At 46.5% G+C, this 20,896-nt stretch overlaps 2 protein-coding genes across 2 annotated transcripts in view; one reads left to right on the plus strand and one right to left on the minus strand.

Moving 5' to 3' along the window:
- Positions 1-247: 247 nt before the first annotated feature.
- DYNLRB1 (dynein light chain roadblock-type 1) lies at positions 248-18,530 on the plus strand. The gene is made up of 4 exons (XM_030830866.3): positions 248-359; positions 8,275-8,350; positions 14,344-14,511; positions 18,169-18,530. Exons 1-4 carry the CDS (start codon positions 357-359, stop codon positions 18,210-18,212), a joined length of 291 nt encoding a protein of 96 aa, XP_030686726.1. The 5' UTR covers positions 248-356; the 3' UTR covers positions 18,213-18,530.
- The window catches only part of PIGU (phosphatidylinositol glycan anchor biosynthesis class U), a 125,091-nt gene continuing 120,162 nt past the window's right edge, over positions 15,968-20,896 (minus strand). Inside the window, exon 12 of the mRNA XM_030830853.2 lies at positions 15,968-16,093. Within this exon, the coding sequence (XP_030686713.1) occupies positions 16,028-16,093 (66 nt within the window). The 3' untranslated portion in view covers positions 15,968-16,027. The remainder of the gene's footprint in view (positions 16,094-20,896) is intronic.

A 20,896-nucleotide genomic window follows, 5' to 3' on the forward strand; every position in this document is an offset into this window, starting at 1 on the left:
GCCTTCAGAATCGCTCACCACCCTCCACCCAGAACCTGCAGATCCAGCTCAGACCTCGGTTGAGAGTTGAAAGCCTCTTCCAACAACGCGAACCAGCGTCTTTTCGGCACAGTGGGAATTAGGAATTTTCCATAGCTGAAGTGCTCCTTTGCTGTTCATCTTCGGACGGCACAGGGCAAGTTCCCCTCGAGCCCTGGGGCAGCTAAGATCCACCTACCCTCCCGCCCAGCCGTCCCACGCTGGCTCCTGATAGGCTACCGAGGCTGTCCGCCTTGACAGGGGGCTGTGCGCAGGCGCAGAGAGGCAGCGGGACAAGGCTGAGGGTTGGCTACGCGGAGCTACCGGATCGGTCCGAGATGGTGAGTGTCTGCCGGGAGCTTGTGGCAGGCGGCCGGGAGGTGGCCGAGCACGACTTCCCAACACCCTGAGCCTGGCCTTCCATCCTCCGGGGGCGGCTCCTAGCGCTGGACTGGGTATCCGCGGGGCTGGGCGGGGCCGGGGCCGAGTTGTCTGGAGGTCGGAACTGGGGCGGCGCGGGCCTCCAGACTAGACCGAGGGGACACCGGATCCCGCTGTCCCTAGACCGGAAGCAGTTGCTTGGGCCTCGGCGAAGGATTGACGGAGATGGGGAGGCAGGCCCGCAGGCCTCTGCCTCCTAGCATCCTGGGCCTTGTTGCGAGATAACAATAATGATTACACTTCCGGGAAGCTTAATTCGTGTCAGGCACTGCTAAGCGCTTTACCTACCCTGCCCTTCCTCCTCACCATAGCTGTGTGAAGTAGGTACGACCATTATCCCCCCTTTACATACTTGGAGTCTAAAGCCTGGTGAAGCTAAGTGCCTTGCCCCAGGAAATGGCGGAGGTGTATTTGAACCCTAGAAGCTCGACTGCTGCCTTTCTGTCCCTGTGGTTCTTGCGAGACGCTGGGACGTGGTGCATGAGTCAGAAACCAGCGGGCCCACCCTTGGGGTTCCTGCCTTCCTGGCTAGAACTGTGGGCTCTTTACGCCTTTACAGGTTTGTTTTCTTGTGTGTTTAATCCTCCTAACTTGTAAAAAACTTGAAAAGACCTTTTAAATGTTAAGTCATGTGAATGGTTTTCGGAAATCTTATTTAAGAATTTAAAGTCTATAAGAAAAATTGAAAAGGAATAAGAAACAGTGCCGTGACCTGGAGGTGACGACTTATAATTAGGCATATTACTCCTATTAGTCATTTTCTCTTCAGTTTTTGCTTTATATAGTTTAGCTGTATACTTTGCTTTATATAGTTTAGCTGTATACTTTGCTTTATATAGTTTAGCTGTATACTTTGCTTTATATAGTTAGCTAGTTTATAGTATAGATGAAGTAACTTCATCTTGCACATCAATTTTTAAACTAAAAAAATTTTTTAACAAATCTTACAGTAAAAAAAAGTAATAATAATAATCTGAAAGGATCTAAGTGAGAAATAAATCTCCCACCCAACCCTGACACCCAGCCTCAGTCTCCTTCAGAAACATTGTTAGTTTCTTTTATTAATATATCTATACAAGCATGTATATATGCCCCCTCTTTTTCTTACACAAATGGTAGCTTCCTGCAACCTGTACCATGCTGTTGTGTGTTGATATTCGTAAAAGCAAAACATATTTAGATGCACAGTTTAACAAATTGAAGCAGTACCAAAGTATGTAAATGTAGCAAGTGTAGGTAGTCCCTATCTCACTTCCTTCTGGTAATGACTGTTGACAGTGAGTGTGTTTCCTTCCAGGTTTGTTTAGTGCATAAGCACATTTATATATAGCCTGTTTATTACATGAAACTGGAACATATGTATTTATACATATTAAGTTTACTTTAGGCTAATATGTATAGATAATCTCATTCCGCAACCTACTGTTCACTAAAAGATATCAAATATTTTTCCATGTCGATAAATACAAATCTACTTCATTCTTTTAAAGGACTGTATTCATTCTATTGCAGTATATACATTTAGATAGTTTACAGTTTTTCAATCCAGGCAATGCTGCAGTATTATTTTTGTCTTTTTTTTTTTTTTGCACTTATGTTAGTGTTATGTAGTAGTGGTACTTCTGGCATGCATATTTCAACATTGTGGTAGAAACTGACAAATTGCCCCTTAGGATGGTGAGATGATATAAAAATCATCCATAATTAGCATCCAGTTTTACTCCATCACACAAGTATTTTCATCTTTGTACGTTCTCCTTCCTCTTTGTTCACATATGCTTATTTTTCAAGATATACCTGCTAGTTTTTTGTTTCTGTTTGTTTTAATGTCCAAAGACATATAACTTTGTTGCTGCATCATCTTTGTAATGAATCATTTTTAGTAACTACATAATAGTCAATGAAATATTTTTACCATAATTTGCCAAATCATTCCCCTGGTTTACATTTGGGTTGCTTCTAGTTCATTAACAGAGATAACACTGTGATGAATGTCTCTGAATGCATAGAGTTTGTTTTCTTTGTCTTTTTTTTTTAATTTATTAGTTTATTTCCTTAGGAGAAATTCTCAGGAAAAGAATTTCTGAGGCAAGGGGACCAGCACTTAAGGTTCTCGCAATAGTATTGTCCTGTAGCTTTCCCAAAAGGTCGTATTGCCTTCATACCAGTTTTGCCATAATACTGCCAGCATTCAAAAACATAATCATTCTGTGTGATATTTTGGAATTACTCCTTTGTTCTATTTGATGCAAATGTTTTTCCCTCCTTTTAATTCATTTTTGTTTTATAGCAATTAAAAATTTCATGCTTATTAGTCAAATTGGTCACAGTTCCTTTGTGAATCGTTTGCTTCAGATGGTTATCCCTCCTATGCCAAACCAATGAATAATCTTGGAGTTTTACTGCTGCTTGTTTTTGTTGTTGTTTGTTTGTTTTGTGTGTGTGTGTGTGTGTGTTTGTTTTGTCTGTCAGCAACATGCAGCTGGGAACTAGAGAACCCTTCTCTGATGCAGACACCCATGTTAATACTAATAAAGAGTCCGGGTTCTGAGGATACCAGTTGGGCTGTCTCTAGGAGCAGGACAGGAATTTGGGGATGTGAGCCGACCCAGAATATCCACTCAGATATTTCTGGTACCAGTTGGCTAGCACTGCAGGGATGACAAACTTTAAAGACAAAGGTGGCATGACTTGGATGCCTAACTAGGACTCCTTTCCCATCTGCAGATGTCTCTGTTGCTGCTTGTGTCTTTTTGGCATCATTTGTTTTCTTTCTTGGCTCCTCAGGGCTGAACTTGAAGTTTGTTTTAAGCATTTTCTCCTGAAAGCAGGTGTGCGGTGCCTCCTCTAGACCTCATGACCCCCACTCACCCAGGCCTAGCCCCACGCTACTGGTTGGGGTCAGATTGGAGAAGCTATTTTCTAGTCTTCCAGGAAAAATTTTTTATTAAATTTGACTACATAAAAATTTTGAACTTCTGATTATTGAAAAAAATCATAAGGTTACATTTGAAAAGTGGAAGAAGTGTAATTTATATGATGGACAAAAGTCTAATATTTCTAACATAAGTTTTTGAAAATCAATAAGATATATGGAAAAATCAAGACTCAAAAAAGGAGAGATGCAAGCAAATTCCACTTTAACTTCACTGATAAGTTTTTTGTTTTTTATTTTTCTGACGAACCTCACTGATAATTCTTAAACATTAAAGAAAAGTTGGCTTTCTATTACTTGGGTTTTGCCTGTCAGATTAGCAAAGAATCAAAAACCTTGGCATTACTGGTTCTCTTTATTCCTTTGAACTTGCCAGACTCCTTCCCAGTTCACTGCCTTTGCTTTCATCCCATTGTGTGGAGTGCTTTTCTTTCTCATCATTTAGTTAAAGATTACATCTTCAGGTGTTCCTGACCACACTTGTCAAGTAGCATCCTCCTGTCCCCCCCCCGCCCCCCCACCCCCACCCCCACCCCATCCCTGTACCCTGCAAGAATCTTGGTCATTTGTTTTTGAAGTTCTCTTCCACCAAAATGTGAACTCCCTGAGGACTGGGACCTCATCATTTGTGGTCAGTGGTATATGCAGCTCTTCTCTTTTTTTTTAAATTTATTTATTTATTTGGGGCTGCATTTTGGGCTTTTCTCTAGTTGCAGTGAGTGGGGGCTACTCTCTGTTGCAGTGTGAGGGCTTCTCATTGCGGTGGCTTCTCTTGTTGCAGAGCACGGGCACTAGGCACGTGGGCTTCAGTAGTTGTGGCACTCGGGCTCAGTAATGTTGCTTATGGGCTCTAGAGTGCAGGCTCGGTAGTTGTGACACACGGGCTTAGTTGCTGCACGGCATGTGGGATCTTCCCAGACCAGGGATCAAACCCGTGTCCCCTGCCTTGGCAGGCGGATTCTTAACCACTGCACCACCAGCGAAGTCCCTCAGCTCTTCTCTTGACCTGCTGTGTGTTTTTGGGCAAAAACTCTTCTCCTTTCTGAACCTTGGTTTTTCTCATTGTAAAATGGAGATCATACTAACCATGGAAGGTTCAGATGAGACGTGTCTGAAAACATTCATCCTAATATCCGACCTGTAGCAGATTCTGAGTATATGTGTATGTCCTCCTTTTCTTGGTAAGTGTGTTTACTTTTTAAGCAGTCAGATCTCAGTAGTTGGTTCTCATTAAATTTAGGATCAACTAAACCTTAGCTCCTTTTCACCCTGGGTACTGTACTTAAAAAGGTTGGTTTTTGTAAAACATGGTTGTAGAAATGGTTTTTATTTGTTCCTTAAGTATCTATTGAGCCTATGCTGTACCAGGTACTGGGATTACAAATTCTAGGTTCCTGCTCCCAGGGTGCCTTGGGTCTGGAGGAGGAGACAGATGCAAAACAGGCAGTTACACTCCATTGTGATAAGTGCAATGGAGTCAGCATGCGTGGGTACCTAGAAGAGGGGCAGGTGTCAAAGAAGGCCTCCCATAGGAGGCTCATGAGCTGAGTCCAAAGAGTTGGGAGTTAGTTACATCAAGTGGTTGAGTGAGGGAGAGAAGGTTGCTGCTTTCAGAAGGAGCAGCACATGCCAGCCCCCGGGCTCAGGCAGGCTGTGCTTGCCCTCTGCAGTCCATTCTCCACACAGCAGCCAGGGCCATCCTTTTGAAAGAGATCTTGTCACTGCTCACCTCAAAACCTGCTAGTGGCTCCTCACACCCTCCCCATTAAAAACCAAAGTCATTACTCTGGTCTATGAGGCCCCCTGAAATCTAGTCTGATCCTGGCTCCCTCCCTCATCTGGCTGCCTGCCACTCACTGCCCTCAGCCACACTGGCTCCTTTGCTTTTTTTTCTGGAACACTCTCCCTAGAAATCTGCATGCTTAGCTCCCTCGTTTCCTTTCAGATCTCTACTCAACTATCACCTTAGTGAGGCCTTCTCTGACCACCTTGTTTAAAATTGCCGTCATCCCCTGCATTCCAGATCCCCCATCCCTACTGTATTTGACATTTGTATTTTATTTGTTTTTTTTTAATGTCTGATTCCCTCCCCCCACCCACCAATGTCAGCTTCATGAGAGCAGGGATTTTTGTCATATTTTGTTCAATACAGCATCCCTAGGCCTAAAACAACATCTGGCACATAGAAGTTTCCCATATAGTTATTGAATGAATAGCAGTCTTATGAAATTTCATCTTTTTCATTTCAGCCTCACTTTCCAATCTCCAGGGGTAATTTGGACTTCGATTCTGGCATCTTTGGTTTTAGTTTGCCCTGTCCCCAGTTTTTTTTTTTTTTTTTTTTTTGTGGTACGCAGGCCTCTCGCTGTTGTGGCCTCTCCCGTTGCGGAGCACAGGCTCTGGACGCGCAGGCTCAGCGGCCGTGGTTCATGCGCCTAGCCGCTCCGCGGCATGTGGGATCTTCCCAGACCGGGGCACAAACCCGTGTCCCCTGCATCGGCAGGCAGACTCTCAACCACTGCACCACCAGGGAAGCCCTGCCCCCTCCCCAGTTTGATTGCAGATTGTTTGAGCTGTCCTAAATTGCCATCCTACTTATTCCTATATATTCTTATTCTCATAATGTTGAGAATGTCAGAGCCCTGTTCCCAAATCAGAGATGTCTGATCGCTTGGATACACAGAGAGATGGGTTAAAAAAAAGTTTTTAAATAGAAACAATGGGGACTTCCCTGGTGGTCCAGTGGTAAAAAATCCGCCTACCAATGCAGGGGATGCGGGTTCAATCCCTGGTCGGGGAACTAAGATCCCACATGCCGCGGGGCAACTAAGCCCGTGTGCCACAGCTACTGTGTTCACGTGCCTCAAGGAGAGAGGCTGCATGCTGCAAACTACAGAGCTCACACACCCTGCAGCCCACGAGCCACAACTGGAGAGAAGCCCAAGCACCGCCACGAAAGATCCTGTGTGCCACAACTGAGACCCAATGCAGCCAAATAAATAAACAAATAAATAGATATATATGTGGAATTATTATATAAAAAATAGAAACAATATAATAAAGAGGCTGTTTAAAAAAAAGAGAAAGAAACGAAAACCTAATCTATACTTCTCTGCTCTCAGTGTGACTTTTTATTTTTTTCCATAATCCTAGCCCTCTTCTTGTTTTCATATGTATGCAATCTCACAGCACTTTCTCTTTGTGGTGGTATAAATATTCTGATCCCCATTGTTAATGTATGTATTATATTCCTGTGAACGGACATTCCAAAATTTCCTTGGCCTTTTCCCTAATTACTGGGCATTTTGAGCTCCTCCTGCTTTTTTGTTATTGCAGATGTCACTGCAGCAAACATCTTGCTGTGTTCTTTTAGTTCTTTTGGATTATTTCCTTAGGATGAATTTCCAGGAGGGTTACCAGGTCAGATTGAGTACTGTATAGTTTTGACCACTATCATACTTTACCGCTCCTCTCCAGAATAGTGTGTGGTAGGAGCTCACTGAAAGTCTGCTGAATGAATTATGATCCCATACATGTATAACCCACGGTATTATACTCTCACATCCACATAGCTAGCCCTGTCCTTTTACCAAGGCTCCAGATTATAGAGGCATTAGGCTCTCTGCCATTTTGTAGAAGGAACTTGTTTGCCCTTCCCTCTGGCATTTGAGAGTATTCACATGTCATTGGGGAGTGGGTGGCAGAGACTGGATTGTGAGGCTTGTGCCTACTAGAAAAACAATCTTTGTGCCATCTCCGTCCACTGTTTAGAAGCTCCTCCCCCTGGGCCAACTCATTAGCCCATGAGGGTGGGGGACCACTCTCTTGGTGAACAGAGCCTCTGTTTCCAACATAGTCTGACTCTCGGCCTGTGAGGAGCTTCTGACTAGATTCTGGATGGGTACAGAAGGGATCTCCTGAGAACAAACACTTCGGGCCAGTCTCCGTCCACAGGAAGAGTTAGACCTAGTTCAGTTTAACAGCTATTTGTTGAACCCCTACTCTGCAGACCATTATAGAGACTCCAAGTAAAGCAGCACCTAATGCATCCCCAGAGAGGTACAGTCAAGGCTTCATGGAGGAGGTGATATCCTAGATGATCTAGAAGAGTTTGCTGGATTTCAGCAGAGAAGAGGCCTTGTTCGGGTAAAAAGATGTGGAGACAGGGAGGTATGGACATGTAGGTGGAGAGTGGATGGAAGGGTAAAAGAGATGGGAATAATAATAGAGAAGGGCTTGCAAGGTGAGGGCCCAAAGTCTGTCCACCCTGTTTACAAATTCCATGTGCCAGAGTATCCCACCCAGACTAGCACCCGGAGATGCAGGATTAATGAGCCCCTTCCTCAGCATTTGCTATGGCTGTGTGCCACGTGTCACCCTATCTCAGGTGCCAGCTTATTAGGTCACTGAGTCTATCCTCATGGGATCATTTTGCTTCCTTTGGAGTGTTTTCAGTTGTGCTCTTTGGGCCACAAATGATGATGTGTCTCCTTCCTGTTAGACACCCCTGTTTGGGTTTTTTTTAATCATTGGAGTCCTCTGGTTTGTCCCCCATCTGTACCAAATATGTGAGTCATGGTTGTGTCTGTACTCCTGGGAATGGTATTTGAATTCTGCTCCCTAATAGCTGAGGGGCAAAGGGCCCCTGGTGGGCAAAGGGCCAGGAGCACAGCCACACCCCATACTGGGAAGATGATGGTTTAGATGCTGGTGGTGGCCTAGAGACCATTCCAAATAGGCCTGGGGAGCTTTCAGGAAGTGCCACGTGCCTGGGTGTTACTTATTTGTTGTTGGAATGTGTGATGCGTCTGCCAGGGCTGTGAGGGAGTTGATCCAGCCTTCCTGACCCCTCCTAACCTTGGTCTTATTCTCTCTGGCAGGCAGAGGTGGAGGAGACACTGAAGCGACTTCAGAGCCAGAAGGGCGTGCAGGGAATCATCGTGGTGAACACAGAAGGTACACCCTCCTTCCGGCCATGACCTGAGTGCAGGCAGGCCCCCAGAAAATAGCCCAACACAGCGTAACACTTGCTTTTTACTAAACCTCTCATTACCTGATCTATTTCTCACCCCCTTTTTTTTTAAACACCTCTAGTGTCCAAGCACTATTACTAGAATTCTAAATTTAAAAAAAGGAAAAATTCACTCTATCCCACTGCCCTGACACATCATACTTTTCAGTATGCCATACTTTTTCAGCCCTTGTCCAGGTGCATTTTCTCTTGGTCATAATTATAGTTGTTACTCTTTTGCATATGTTTTACTCATGAGTTTTTGTTTGTTTGGTTTTTTGGGTTTTTTTTGCTCCGTGGTTTATATAAACAAAATTTTTAACTGCCAGTACAATGTTTATTGACCATCCTACATTATGCTGTTTCTACTTTTTTTTGCTAGATAATACTCTTGTCAACTTCTTTGGGCCTATAGTTTTCCCTCCTCTTCTGGGACATTATTTCAACAACTAGAAGAGTACAGATGCTAATTTTCTCATACTGCAGTAGACGTGGTGAAGAAGGGAACTAACATTATCACACAACTATTCTGTGCCAGGCCATGGGCTGGTGCTTCACAAAACGTATTTTTTCACTTATCCCTTGAAGCAGCTCTGTTGTCTCCATTTTGCAGTGGAGAAGAGTGAGTCTAGAAATTTAATTGATTCACCTACCATTATAGAGCCAAGATTTCATCCCAAGTCCGTCTGAACACACTTGTGCTCTTTCTCCCACACTGTGCTGTGAAGGACCAGAGGGTGGCTGCTGGACTATGTCCCAGGCCATGTCCAGGGTCACCCAGCTGGGCTCCCCCGATTCTCAAATCTGGTGCATTCAGTCAGCTCTGCTTTGTTTGAGCTCCTTGAGAGCCTCTGTGTGTATGCATTGTCATTCTGGGCCTTGTTTTGGAAAGGCAGAATTCTCAACAGTGCCTACTTAAATAGAGCAGAATGAAAGTCACCAAGGGTGACAAATTGAAGGTGGCATGTCCTCAGAATGTTGTTTTCCAAGTCGTCAGATCCTGGACAGCCCAGAGCCAGGCAGAGTGTGCTCCCCAGCTTTGTCAGACTCTAATTAAACCACGAGGTCATTGCGTTCAAAGGAGGCAGCAGGTTGGGGAGCCCAGAGGACACTGGGAGGCAGGTCGGATCCACCACTGATCAACTGGGTGGCCTGAGGCTTCCCCTTCCTCTTCAGAACTTAGCTGCCTTAAATGGAGTGGTTGGTCCTTGCTACAGGGAGCTTCTTGCTCCAAGACCCAAAAGACTGTATGTCACTCAGAAAAAGACTCTCTTCTGGGACTGGACATTTTTGACCCCAGATGGGGAGGGAACAGCCCTAGGGGCCGACTCCCCAGCTGGGACCCCTAAGCTTCCAGTAGTATTCCAAACCACAAGCCTTCATTCTTGCCTTAAAACTGCCCCAAAAGTTGAGCCTTTTCATTTGGAAAATATAGCTCCAACTGCTTACCACCTTTTGGATACTAATGATGAGGACTTATTTTTTGTATACTAATGTGGCAGTATGGCACAGTGGCTAAGAGTATGGAATGCGGAACCAGACTGCCTGGGTTTGAATCCTGACCCTACTTACTTATCAACTGTATGATCTTAACAAGTCACATAACCTCTCTGTTCCAGTTTCCTCATCTGTAAAATGTGGACAGTCATACTACTTTCTTCTAAGGGAAGCATTTAGAACGGTGCCTGATGTATAGTAAATGCCATATGAATGTTAAAAATTATTGTGTGTGTGTGTTTGTTTATTTATTTATTTATTGGCCATGCCACGTGGCATGTGGGATCTTAGTTCCCCAACCAGGGATCGAACCCATGTCCCCTGCAATGGAAGCACAGAGCCTTAACCACAGGACTGCCAGGGAAGTCCCTGTGTTTATTTTTAATTTATGTTCCATTCACGGAGCTCCCACTTCAGTCTCTCATTTACATTTCACACAGTGACCCTGCAAAGCAGGGATGTTTGCCCGTTTTTCAGATGAGAAACTGGAAGCTGAGAGCGGTGAGGTAACCTGCTTGAGATCACCCAGCCATAGATGGAGGTAGTCAGAACTCACTGCTCTGTGGGGCCCTTAAGCCCTCTGAAGACTTCTGTTAGAGGTGATCAGTTAAGGATGATTGTATTAGGGACCTTTATTACCCCTCTCAGGCTTTCCTACCCCCATGATTCAGCTCAGCTGCCTCTTCCTGCAGGATGCCTTCCCTGACCATCCCAGCCCAGAGGGATTGCTTCCCGCCCCTAAAATCATGACATGCTCTTGTCCCAATCACTTAGCAACCACCTGCCACTGCCTGTTGACGTCTCAGCCTTGGCCAAATCTAAATGGTGTTTCATAATAAAAGTGTGAGTTTAAGCAGACTTAACCAAGAATGTAAGGAACAGGGCTTCCCTGGTGGTGCAGTGGTTAAGAATCCACCTGCCAATGCAGGGGACACGGGTTCGAGCCCTGGTCCAGGAAGATCCCACATGCCGTGGAGCGACTAAGCCCATGCATCACAACTACTGAGCCCACGAGCCACAACTACTGAAGCCCACGTGCCGCAACTACTGAAGCCCACGTGCCGCAACTACTGAAGCCCGCACGCCTAGAGCCCGTGCCCCACAAGAGAAGCCACCGCAATGAGAAGCCTGCGCACCGCAACGAAGAGTAGCCCCCGCTCACCGCAGCTAGAGAAAGCCCGCGTGCAGCAGTGAAGACCCAGCGCAGCCAAAAATAAAATAAATAAATAAATTTATTTTTAAAAAAGAAAGAAGAATGTAAGGAACATTCTATTTGTACCTCTCCAGACCCCCTGCCATCTTCTGCTGCTACCCACACAGGGCAAAATAAAAGACTCAAATATGTAAACTCTCTGAGGGCAGGGATTTATCTCTTGTGTTCACTACTGTGTCCCCAGCACCTGCAACAATGCTGACACAAACTTTGTGCTTAATAAACATCTGTTAAATTTTGTTAATGTTTTTTAATTGTTGATTGATAGAGGTGGGTTTGGTGAGAGGACCTGGCTATACAACCTGACAGATCTGAGCCCCAGATTAGAAATCATGCCTTCGAGGTGACCAGCCACTTCTGTGGGCTGCACAGTGCCCGTTTGTGAGGGCAAAGGCCTAGAATAGGCAGCCTAGTCATTAGGCTGTCTGTGAGGTGTTCCCCAGCTCTGGCATCCTGTGAATCTGGAATTATCTCGTCCTTGTTTGAAATTATCCCCAGTTTTGGTCCCTGCCCTCCATCCCCACCCTGCCAGCTCCATGTTTTCTTTTGTTTTTAAAGTGAGCCAACAAGAAGTTAGTTTCTTTTCTCCTTTACACAGTGTCTCACTTGGCAGAAATGTGATCACATTCATGACAGTATTGGGGGGTTTTGGGGTATTTGTTTATTTTAAATATTTATTTATTTGGCTGCACTGGGTCTTCGTTGCGCCGTGCTTGATCTTTGTTGCCACGTGTGGGATCTTTAGTTGCGGCGTGCAAACTCGTAGTTGCTGCATGTGGGATCTAGTTCCCTGACCAGAGATCAAACCCCGGCCCCCTGCATTGGGAGCACGGAGTCTTAGCCACTGGACCACTAGGGAGGTCCCATGACAGTATTTGAACTACTAGAAGTACACCTGTGTCTACTCATTTATCAACAGCCATAAATGCTTAATGCAGTCTCTCTAAAGACACTGGTGAGCACAGCAGACCTGGTTCTGGCCCCCAGGGAGCTTAAAGTCTGCTGGGGGGGCAAACATAATGATCACTTCCATAAAGGCGTGATACCAAACTCGAGTTAACTGCTCTGAAGGACAATTGCGTGGTGCCGGGACTGTAGAATGAGGGCACTGACCACATCTGGGGGTGGATGGAGACATGAGGGACAGTGGGAGTCAGGAGAGAATAGGGGAGGGAAAGAAAGTTCGAGGCAGAGGGACGTGAGAGAAGGTGGCCTTGTGGTATGTAAAAGAGAAGGTCAAGAAGTTTGATACCCAAACTTTGCCAGGCCTCAAGACTGGCCCCTCAAGTTTCCTGGGGGATGGGATTTACTGTGTGGGTGATGTTGATAATAAATCAACACTTATTACATGCATACTGTTGCTAAATATTCTCAAATGAATTAACCCATATTTAATCCTCACAGCAGCACTTTGAAGCACAGATGAGGAAATGGAGGCTCAGAGAGGTTCACTTGTGTAAGGCCACAGCCACAAAGGGGCAGAGCCGGGGTATAAGCCCAGGTCATCAGATTTCAGAGTTCCTGCTCAGTCCTCTCCTCAGCTGCTTATACTGCCAACCTCAGGAGGGTTCCACTATTGAATGAGGCCTCGTGGGGCTCTGGTGGGTACATTGTTGCCATCCAGGACCCAACAGCGGCCCTGGTGACCTGGTCATCTTGTCCCTTAAAGACAAGTGATCACTACAACCTGTTCTCATAACTCCACTTGGCTGAAACCAGCTTCTGTGACTCAGCTGCTTCTCCTGCTACCATGCCCTCTTCTGCCCACTCTCATGTTCCTCTACCCTAAAGACAAGGTTGGATCAGTTTCTTGCCACTCATGGGTAGGCCTGAGGGTGACTGTCTTTGGCTGATCCCTCAGCTGGTCTGCTATGGGCCAGATAGCAGGGTCCTGGACCCCAAATCCAGCCACTTACGTGTGGGGAGCCACTTGGGCCACATTTGTCACAAGGGCCTGTCAGCTGTGGGCACTCAGGGCCTCATCGATGGAGCCTTCTGCTGACATGTTACAGTGATTCATAGGCACCTTATGACCCAATCGTGGCCTGAGGTGGCTCAAGCTGAGCCCTCTTCCTCACCTCCATGACAATAGGCACTGTCCAGTGAGGGAGGTCCATTTAATAGTTCATCACAAGGAAGCAGCCCTCAAAACAGAAAGGGCTTGATGCAGGACGTTGTTCACTGCACAGTAATTAAGTAAAAACTCCAGCCTTAGTACCCAGCAACAGGGGAATGATTAACCCCGTGGAATGGCCACTTGTGGGCTCATTGAAAGCAGTAGCAATGCTGTTTACAAGGGTGTTTGCAGACAGAGAAACAGGCTTTAAATTGGGGGCACAGTCATGTGTATAGACAGTGTGTTTATAACTGGGCTGGGCTTCCCTGGTGGCACTGTGGTTAAGAATCCTCCTCCCAATGCAGGGGACACGGGTTCGAGCCCTGGTCCGGGAAGATCCCACATGCCGTGGACCATCTAAGCCCGTGCGCCACTACTGAGCCTGGGCGCTAGAATCCACGAGCCACAACTACTGAAGCCCATGTGCCTAGAGCCCGTGCTCTGCAACAAGAGAAGCCACCTCAATGAGAAGCCCACGCACCGCAATGAAGAGTAGACCCCGCTCGCTGCAACTATAGAAAGCCCACGCGCAGCAACGAAGACCCAATGCAGCCAAAAATAAAAATAAATTAAAAATAAATAAATAAAAAATAATAATAATAATAACCATCACACCACTGATGGTTCTATCTTGACACGGGCTGACCTTTCTTCTTCTATCTACTTTTTAGTATTTACAGATTTGTAGGAGGTATTCTCCTTGTTTCTGTTAGAAGTGTTATGAATGATAGTCTCTCCTTCTTTTGCTGGAAACGAGCCAGTATGATGTGGCCCTGTGAAAGGAGCCTGGCAGTCGAGCCAACAGGCCTGCATTTGAATCCTGACCCCACTGCTTCTCTTTACCTGCTGTGTGACCACAGGCAGGCCACCTCACCACTCAGAGTTTCTGTTGCCTCATTGGCAAGTAAAGATGGTGACGCCACCCTCAGAGTAGTTCTGGGGACTGGTGTTGACATACTTCAAGTGCTCAACACTTGCCTGTCAAGCTTTCAGTAAATAGTGGGCCTTGACTGTTAACTGCCAGTCTAGACTAGAATTATGGGTGTGGGGCTAAGAGCTGGGCAGAAAGGGACCCCAATGTTCTGCTCAGTCTCTGTCTTCTCTCCCCTCAGGCATTCCCATCAAGAGCACCATGGACAATCCCACCACCACACAGTACGCCAACCTCATGCACAACTTCATCTTGAAGGCCCGGAGCACCGTGCGTGAAATTGACCCCCAGAATGACCTCACCTTCCTTCGAATTCGCTCCAAGAAAAATGAAATTATGGTTGCACCAGGTAAGGGGTCTTCCACATCCCCACTTAGGAGCAGACCCTCACAGTGCATGCTCTGTAGCTATCAGGACAGCTTAGCACATGGGTGTCTCCATAGGTTCCACAGAAAGGCCTGAAGAGCAGAAGGTACAGATTTGATTGCCTTACCACCTGGCCTGTCTCCAGCTGGCGTCCCCAACAAGTACCCGTTCACAGTGACTCTAGGCCAGACCCCATCCTGGGTTCTAGGCCACAGCGGGGAATTATGTTCTCATGGGGGAGAGAGACATATAAGCATCACAGTGTAATCCTCACCTTGATGTGGGGGAATTCAAGGAGCACTTGGGAACATAGAGGAGGGTGTGATTAGGGCTGCTTGTGGCTGCTTGTGGCGGTCAGCAAAGGCTTCCCAGAGGAGGGAGCACTTGAGCTAAGTCTTGAGGGCACAGGTGAAGAGTAAGCAAGCAGGGTGGGGCTTGGGGGTGCCGGGGGTGGGAAAGCTACGCTTGAAGAAAAAGGAATTCAGTGCTTCTAAACCAAAGTGAGGCAAAAACACCATGTGCTATTTTATCCTTGAAAAAATGTTAATTTGCCCACTTCCAAACGATAGTCCTATTTCTCTGGACCCCATGCAGACAGCCCTTCCTCCAGCACTGGAAGAGATTGCTGATTTTGTTTCACATGAAGTGCTTGGCTTGCACTTGGGGACTGTGTGGTGCAAACAATACCTGTCTTAGGTGTTAGGATCATTCTCAGGATGATGAGATGCTTACCGTGGGAGGAACCCATAAGGACTAGGACCACAGGAGGGGACAGCAGGGCCACCTGCCCTGCCCTGCCTCACCTCACTCACATGCACAGCCTGGAGTGGTGGATCCTCCAGGACTGTTTTTGCAGTTACTTCTCCCCCTCCATCTCCATTTTGGCTGAGCCCGGTGGTTGAGTGTGCCTGAGCTAAATGTGCACGTGGTGATGGAGGCGGCAGCAGTGCAGCTTGTCTAGGGCACCAGGATATGTGTAGGAAGGAGTGTGAGGTGATATGTTTCGTCCAGTTTAGAAGGGGCCTCAAACGCCAAACTCAGCTGCATGGACTTGACCCTGTGAGCAGAGGTTTTTTAAGGCAGGAGGTGATAGGATTGTGATTGGGGGTCTAGATGAAAGAGGGCAGTGGGGAGGCTGGGACATTGACTGCCCCTGGGCTTTGCAACACAGGTGCCGAGGAGGCTGGCTACAGAATTCTGAGGTATTTGATGGTGGTCAACCACTCCTTGCAGCAGAGCAATATTGGTTCTGTTCCCAGGCCTGTTCGGGTCCAGTTGAGCTGCTTGGAAGGATGTGAAGGAGAGACCCATAGAGCCAGTCACAGGGGCCCACAGTCTCCTGGGGACACTCCCTGGAGGGGTGGGGACAGAGCAGGTCAGTCACAAATAAGAACCTAGGATAACTTCAGAGTCATTTATTCCAAAAACATACATACACTGTTTATCAATTTAATCACTGTCTAATGCATCTCCGACCAATGATGAGGTCTCTGATTCTGTCAGCAAAAATAGACTGCAGCAGGCACAGCATCTGTTTTCCCGGCTTCACCTCTTACGAGCATGACCTGTAGCAAATCACAGAACACCTCCGAACCTCTGTTTCCACATCTGTAAAGTGTCTAGTAGGGGCCATTACTGCTCTGGTATTCTGAGATGCCTCATCTGGTTGAGTATGTTGGCACGAGTTTGGGCAGAAAGACTTGGAATCAGATTTGAACTCGCATCCCTCCCAAGACTTCATGCCGTGTGATTACAGACAAACCTCCACTCCCCTAGAAATTAGGCTACCAACCCTCCAAATCAGAGCAGACCTTGTGCCCCACCTGGAAGCTCACAGTGTGAAGCAAGGACAAATTATGTGGCCTCCAAGTGGACAGGCTCTCGGTGGACAGCATCTCTTGGCTTAAAGCTTCCAGGAGTGTCTGCTCTGGAACAGCTGAGTTAACACAGTGTAATCAAGTTTTAACACACTGCTTCCCACAGAGCACTGGGAGTGCTATTACTGAATGTAGAGCTTGATTATTCGGAAGAAAAGACACTGGTATTGCTAATAGTATCTGTTTTTATCAGTTTTATCGGTGGCTTGTTAATTATTTCTATTTTTATTAGTGATTTTTCACTTATGCAGATTGCTTAGCCATGAAACTTAAGTCTTATAATATCTGTTCCTTCCCAGATGTCCATTGTCATGGGAAGAAGCAAGCTTCAGGCTTGAATCTGAACAGACCCAAAGCAGACATGGCCAAGGTCCTGCCATTTTTCACATGTTCAGCAGGGGGGCAGACCAGAGGCATTCAGCATCTGAGTCAAACCCAGCTACCCCACCTGGCATGTTTACCTTGGCTTGGGCAAGTCATTTAATTCTCTGAGCCTTAGTGTTCTCATTAGTAAAAATGAGAAAACACTGGGCCCTGCCTCATAGAGTGATTCAAGGATTCATTGAGGTGCTGTATGAGAAGTGATTGACCCAGAGCCAGCACGTGGAAGCCTTCGTGAATGTTTGCAGTTTGATTATTAAGTGGGCAAAGCTGAAACACCCCGCTTCTCCCACTTCCTCTTTTATAAAGTAAGAGGCAGTCAGGCTCACCCCAGAGGACTTGGACTTGCTATGATTTCATGATGGACATTCCTTCTGACTGGCTGGATCCCCAGAGCTGAAATTCAGGTAGCTTTGGACCCCTTTGACCTGGTGCCTTTGAAATTTTCTACTCCAGGAGGCTCTGGAAGGCTAGCAACTGAACTTATGACAGAACTGACATTAACCCAAGACTAGCGGGCTTGAGGTTAGAATTCTATCTTTGATACTAATTAGCTGGGTAACCTTAAACTAGTGGTTCTTCGTGCAGCATCAGCATCACCTGGGAACTTGTTAAAAATGCAAATTATCTGGCTCCACCCCAGACCCACTGAGTCCAAAGCCCTGGGGGTGGGACCAGCAGTGTTGTTTTAAACAGCCTTCCAAGTGATTCCGACACCCCGTAGTTTGAGAACAATTGCTGTAGGAAACGTTGAACCTGAGTTTCCCTACCCCCAAAAACGTGATAATCCTACCTCCCTGTTGGTACTGGGAAGATTAGAAATGAGGATGCGGGGACTTCCCTGGTGGTCCACTGGTTAAGAATCCGCCTTCCAATTCAGGGGACGCGGGTTCAAACCCTGGTCAGGGAACTAAGATCCCACATGCCGCAGGGCAGCTAAGCCCACGCACCACAACTACTGAGTCCACATGCCTCAACAAGAGAAAAACGCGTATGCCACAACTAGAGAGAAGCCCACACGCCACAAGGAAAGATCCTGCACGCCTCAACAAAGATCCCTCATGCCACAACTAAGACCTGACGCAGCCAAATAAAAAAAAAAAGAAAGAAAGAAATGAGGATGCGCTGCTGAGCACCACTGCCGGGTAGGGTGAGGGCCCCGCTTCGTGGCAGCCACATGTGCAGAAGCCCCCATAGGAAATTTGCAAGTTTATCTTCTGTTTCCCCAGCAATTGGAAGCAGCCTGAGTATTGATGCTTTTTATCCCTCTCTGCCCCACCAGCACTTTACAGTTGGTGTTTTAATGATTTATTGGCTTTGTGGTGTGTTTTTCTCCCATTTTACATTTAGTGATTTGTTTTTTCATTTTTCCTCTTTTGCAGATAAAGACTATTTCCTGATTGTGATTCAGAATCCAACCGAATAAGCCGCTCTCTTGGCTCCCTGCGTCATTCCTTAATTTAATGCCCCTCAAGAATAATAGCATTAATCATGTCAACTGACTGGCATATGGAAGTCACCTTAGAGCCCTCTCAGACCAATCCAGCTGCAGCTCCACCTACCCCACCAAAGTCATCTCTCTTCTGGCCAGTCGCACCTGATTTTCCAGGAGGAAAATCCCATCCAGGTTTATGGAGCAAGAGATTGTGAGAAGCCCACACACCCTGTTTCCTTCTGACTTTGAGTTCACTTTGTTGCCCTTGGAAAAGGCTGTTTTTCTTTAACTAAAAATAACCAAACCGCTTTCCCTGCTGTGTGTCTTTAAACACTAGGTTGAAAAGGCCTCCCTTCCTGTGTAATCACGTGGTCTGAAGGCTGAGCCCGGTGCCCCCATGGTGGATTGTGCTCCATACTGCACCTGTGGCCACACTTTCTGTGCTGGACCTGTTTTATGTCTGGTGTCCTGGTTTCTGGGCCTCTTGTCCCTAGCCACCCCTTTTTTCATTTCTCACCCCCACCAGTGTTTTGAAAGCTTTTTTTCGACTACACTTAACTGGGGAAAGGAAAGGAAAGGAATGAAATTTGTTGAGTACCAGGTGTGGCTTATATCATCCACATAGTTCCCTACAGACGGAGTGGTAAAGCCATCTTAAAGATGAGGAAGTTGGGTTCTCAAGAATGACTTGCCTGAGGTCTCACAGCCAGGAGCACAGGTGTCTGACTCCAAAAGCTCTGCTCTTTGCACACTACCTTCCCCAGAAATCCCAGATGGTCTGGTTCACCCGAGTGAGCTCATCCTGGATAAGCATCCACCTTCCCTTAGACTCGAGTCCTGGGGTGCGGTGGGGATGAGGGGCTGCACCGGCCACGCAGGCTGTAGGCCACTCGTCATCCAAACTGCTTGGGCCCTACCCTAGACCAATTAAATCATAATCCCTGAGAGTAAGCTCTGGACATCATCAGTTTGTAAAAGCTCCCTGGACATACAGCGAGGGTTGAGAACCAGTGGCATAGCCCTTCATGCCCTGGTTAAGAGTACAGGAGGCTATAGCAATAATATCATTCAGAGATAAGAACTTCTGAAAGATAAAAAATGTGAAGGGAATAAATGCAACAGAAGAGTTGCAAGATAAAGTTGAGAAAATCTCCCAAAAGGTGGGGGAAAAAATGGAAGAGAAAAGTTTAGAAGATTAAAGGGTCAGTCCAGGATATTCAACATCTGATTAACAGGAGTTCCAGAAAGAGAAAGTGGGGTAGAAAATTATCAACAAGAGACTATAAGAATATTTTCTAGAAGTAAGGACATAAGTTTCCGCATTGAAAGATCTGAGTGTCTAGAGCAGTTAATTTTAAAAAGACCCATGCCAGGCCTCATCATCATGAAATCTCAGAACACTATGGATAGATACGATCCAGAGAGAAAAAACAGGGTACCAAAGGATTAGAAATCACAACAGCACTGGACATCCCAACAGCATCATTAGAAACTAGAAGAGAATGCCCTCAAAGTTCTGATTAAAAATAATTTACAACCTAGAGTTCCATACCCAGCCAAACTATTAGCCAAGTGTAAGAATAAGGTAAATATTTTCGGACAATAGAAGGTCATGTGTATTTATCTGCCATGCACTGTTTCTCAGGAAGCTACCGAAGAATGTACATCAGAATAAGGGAGTGAAGGAAAGAGTGTAAAGCAGAGTATCCAGGCAATTTGAGGCTCCAACACGAGAGAAAGTCAAAAGGGTTATGTCAGGATGGTGGTGAAGGGTGCTGAGTAGTAAACCTAGAAAGAAATGCTGAATGGGGTAGGAGGTTGTTTCCAAGAAGAAAACAAAACTGATAGGTCATCTCAGGTTTTTGAACACATTCAGAGGAGATTTTGAGCTTGAGTTTTCAGAGAAGTTTGAGAAGCCTAAACATTCTTTGTTCAGGAGGCCTGAAAGGAAAGTCAAGGGCAGGAGGTGGGGATTTGGGAGTCACTGTCATGTTGGAGGCACTAATGGGTGTGAACGTGGACATGACCAGGATGACATGAGAGGGCTGAGGAAAGCTGAGGGCCAAGGCAGGGTGAGAACGCTGAGGAGCAGCTGGAGGCTGGAAAGGCCAAGGGGAGGCAACCTCACCAGGTGACCGGCCAGCTCTAAGGGCCAGCATCTGGGGAGGGCAGGGGCTAAGGACACAGCAGGAGGGGAAGGGGGTGGCAACCCTGGCCCTGTCATTCAGGGAGGTGGGGTGAGAACTGAGCACTCCTTTGGCTAGAGAGAGAGAAGGGGACCAAGGGAGTGAGGCCCAGAGGAAGGAAAGGCCAGGTCCAAGGTCCCATGTGGGAAGTGAGGTTGGTGGTCATGGCCTACACTTCGCAGTGAATCCAGAAAGACTTCAAGGAGTAAGGGTGGGGCAGTCCCAGACAGAGGCTTGGGGACCCCTGGGTGGGTTTCAGATCCTCCAATCTCTGGAGAATTCCATTTAGAGTTCGGCAAACAGGAACAACCAACCCTTACTCAAAGATGAAGACCCTGACTCAGACCTCATTCCTCCTGGGTCCTCCCAACATGAGGCCCATTTTACAAGTGAGTTCACTGCCTTAAATAAGATGCCACAGCCCCATGGTACCAAAGTTGGTCCATCTGATTCCAGGCCCGGTTTCCCCAGGACTCTTTTCCCTCCTGG

Source organism: Globicephala melas, chromosome 15 (genome assembly GCF_963455315.2).
Source record: "Globicephala melas chromosome 15, mGloMel1.2, whole genome shotgun sequence".
NCBI lineage: Eukaryota > Metazoa > Chordata > Mammalia > Artiodactyla > Delphinidae > Globicephala > Globicephala melas.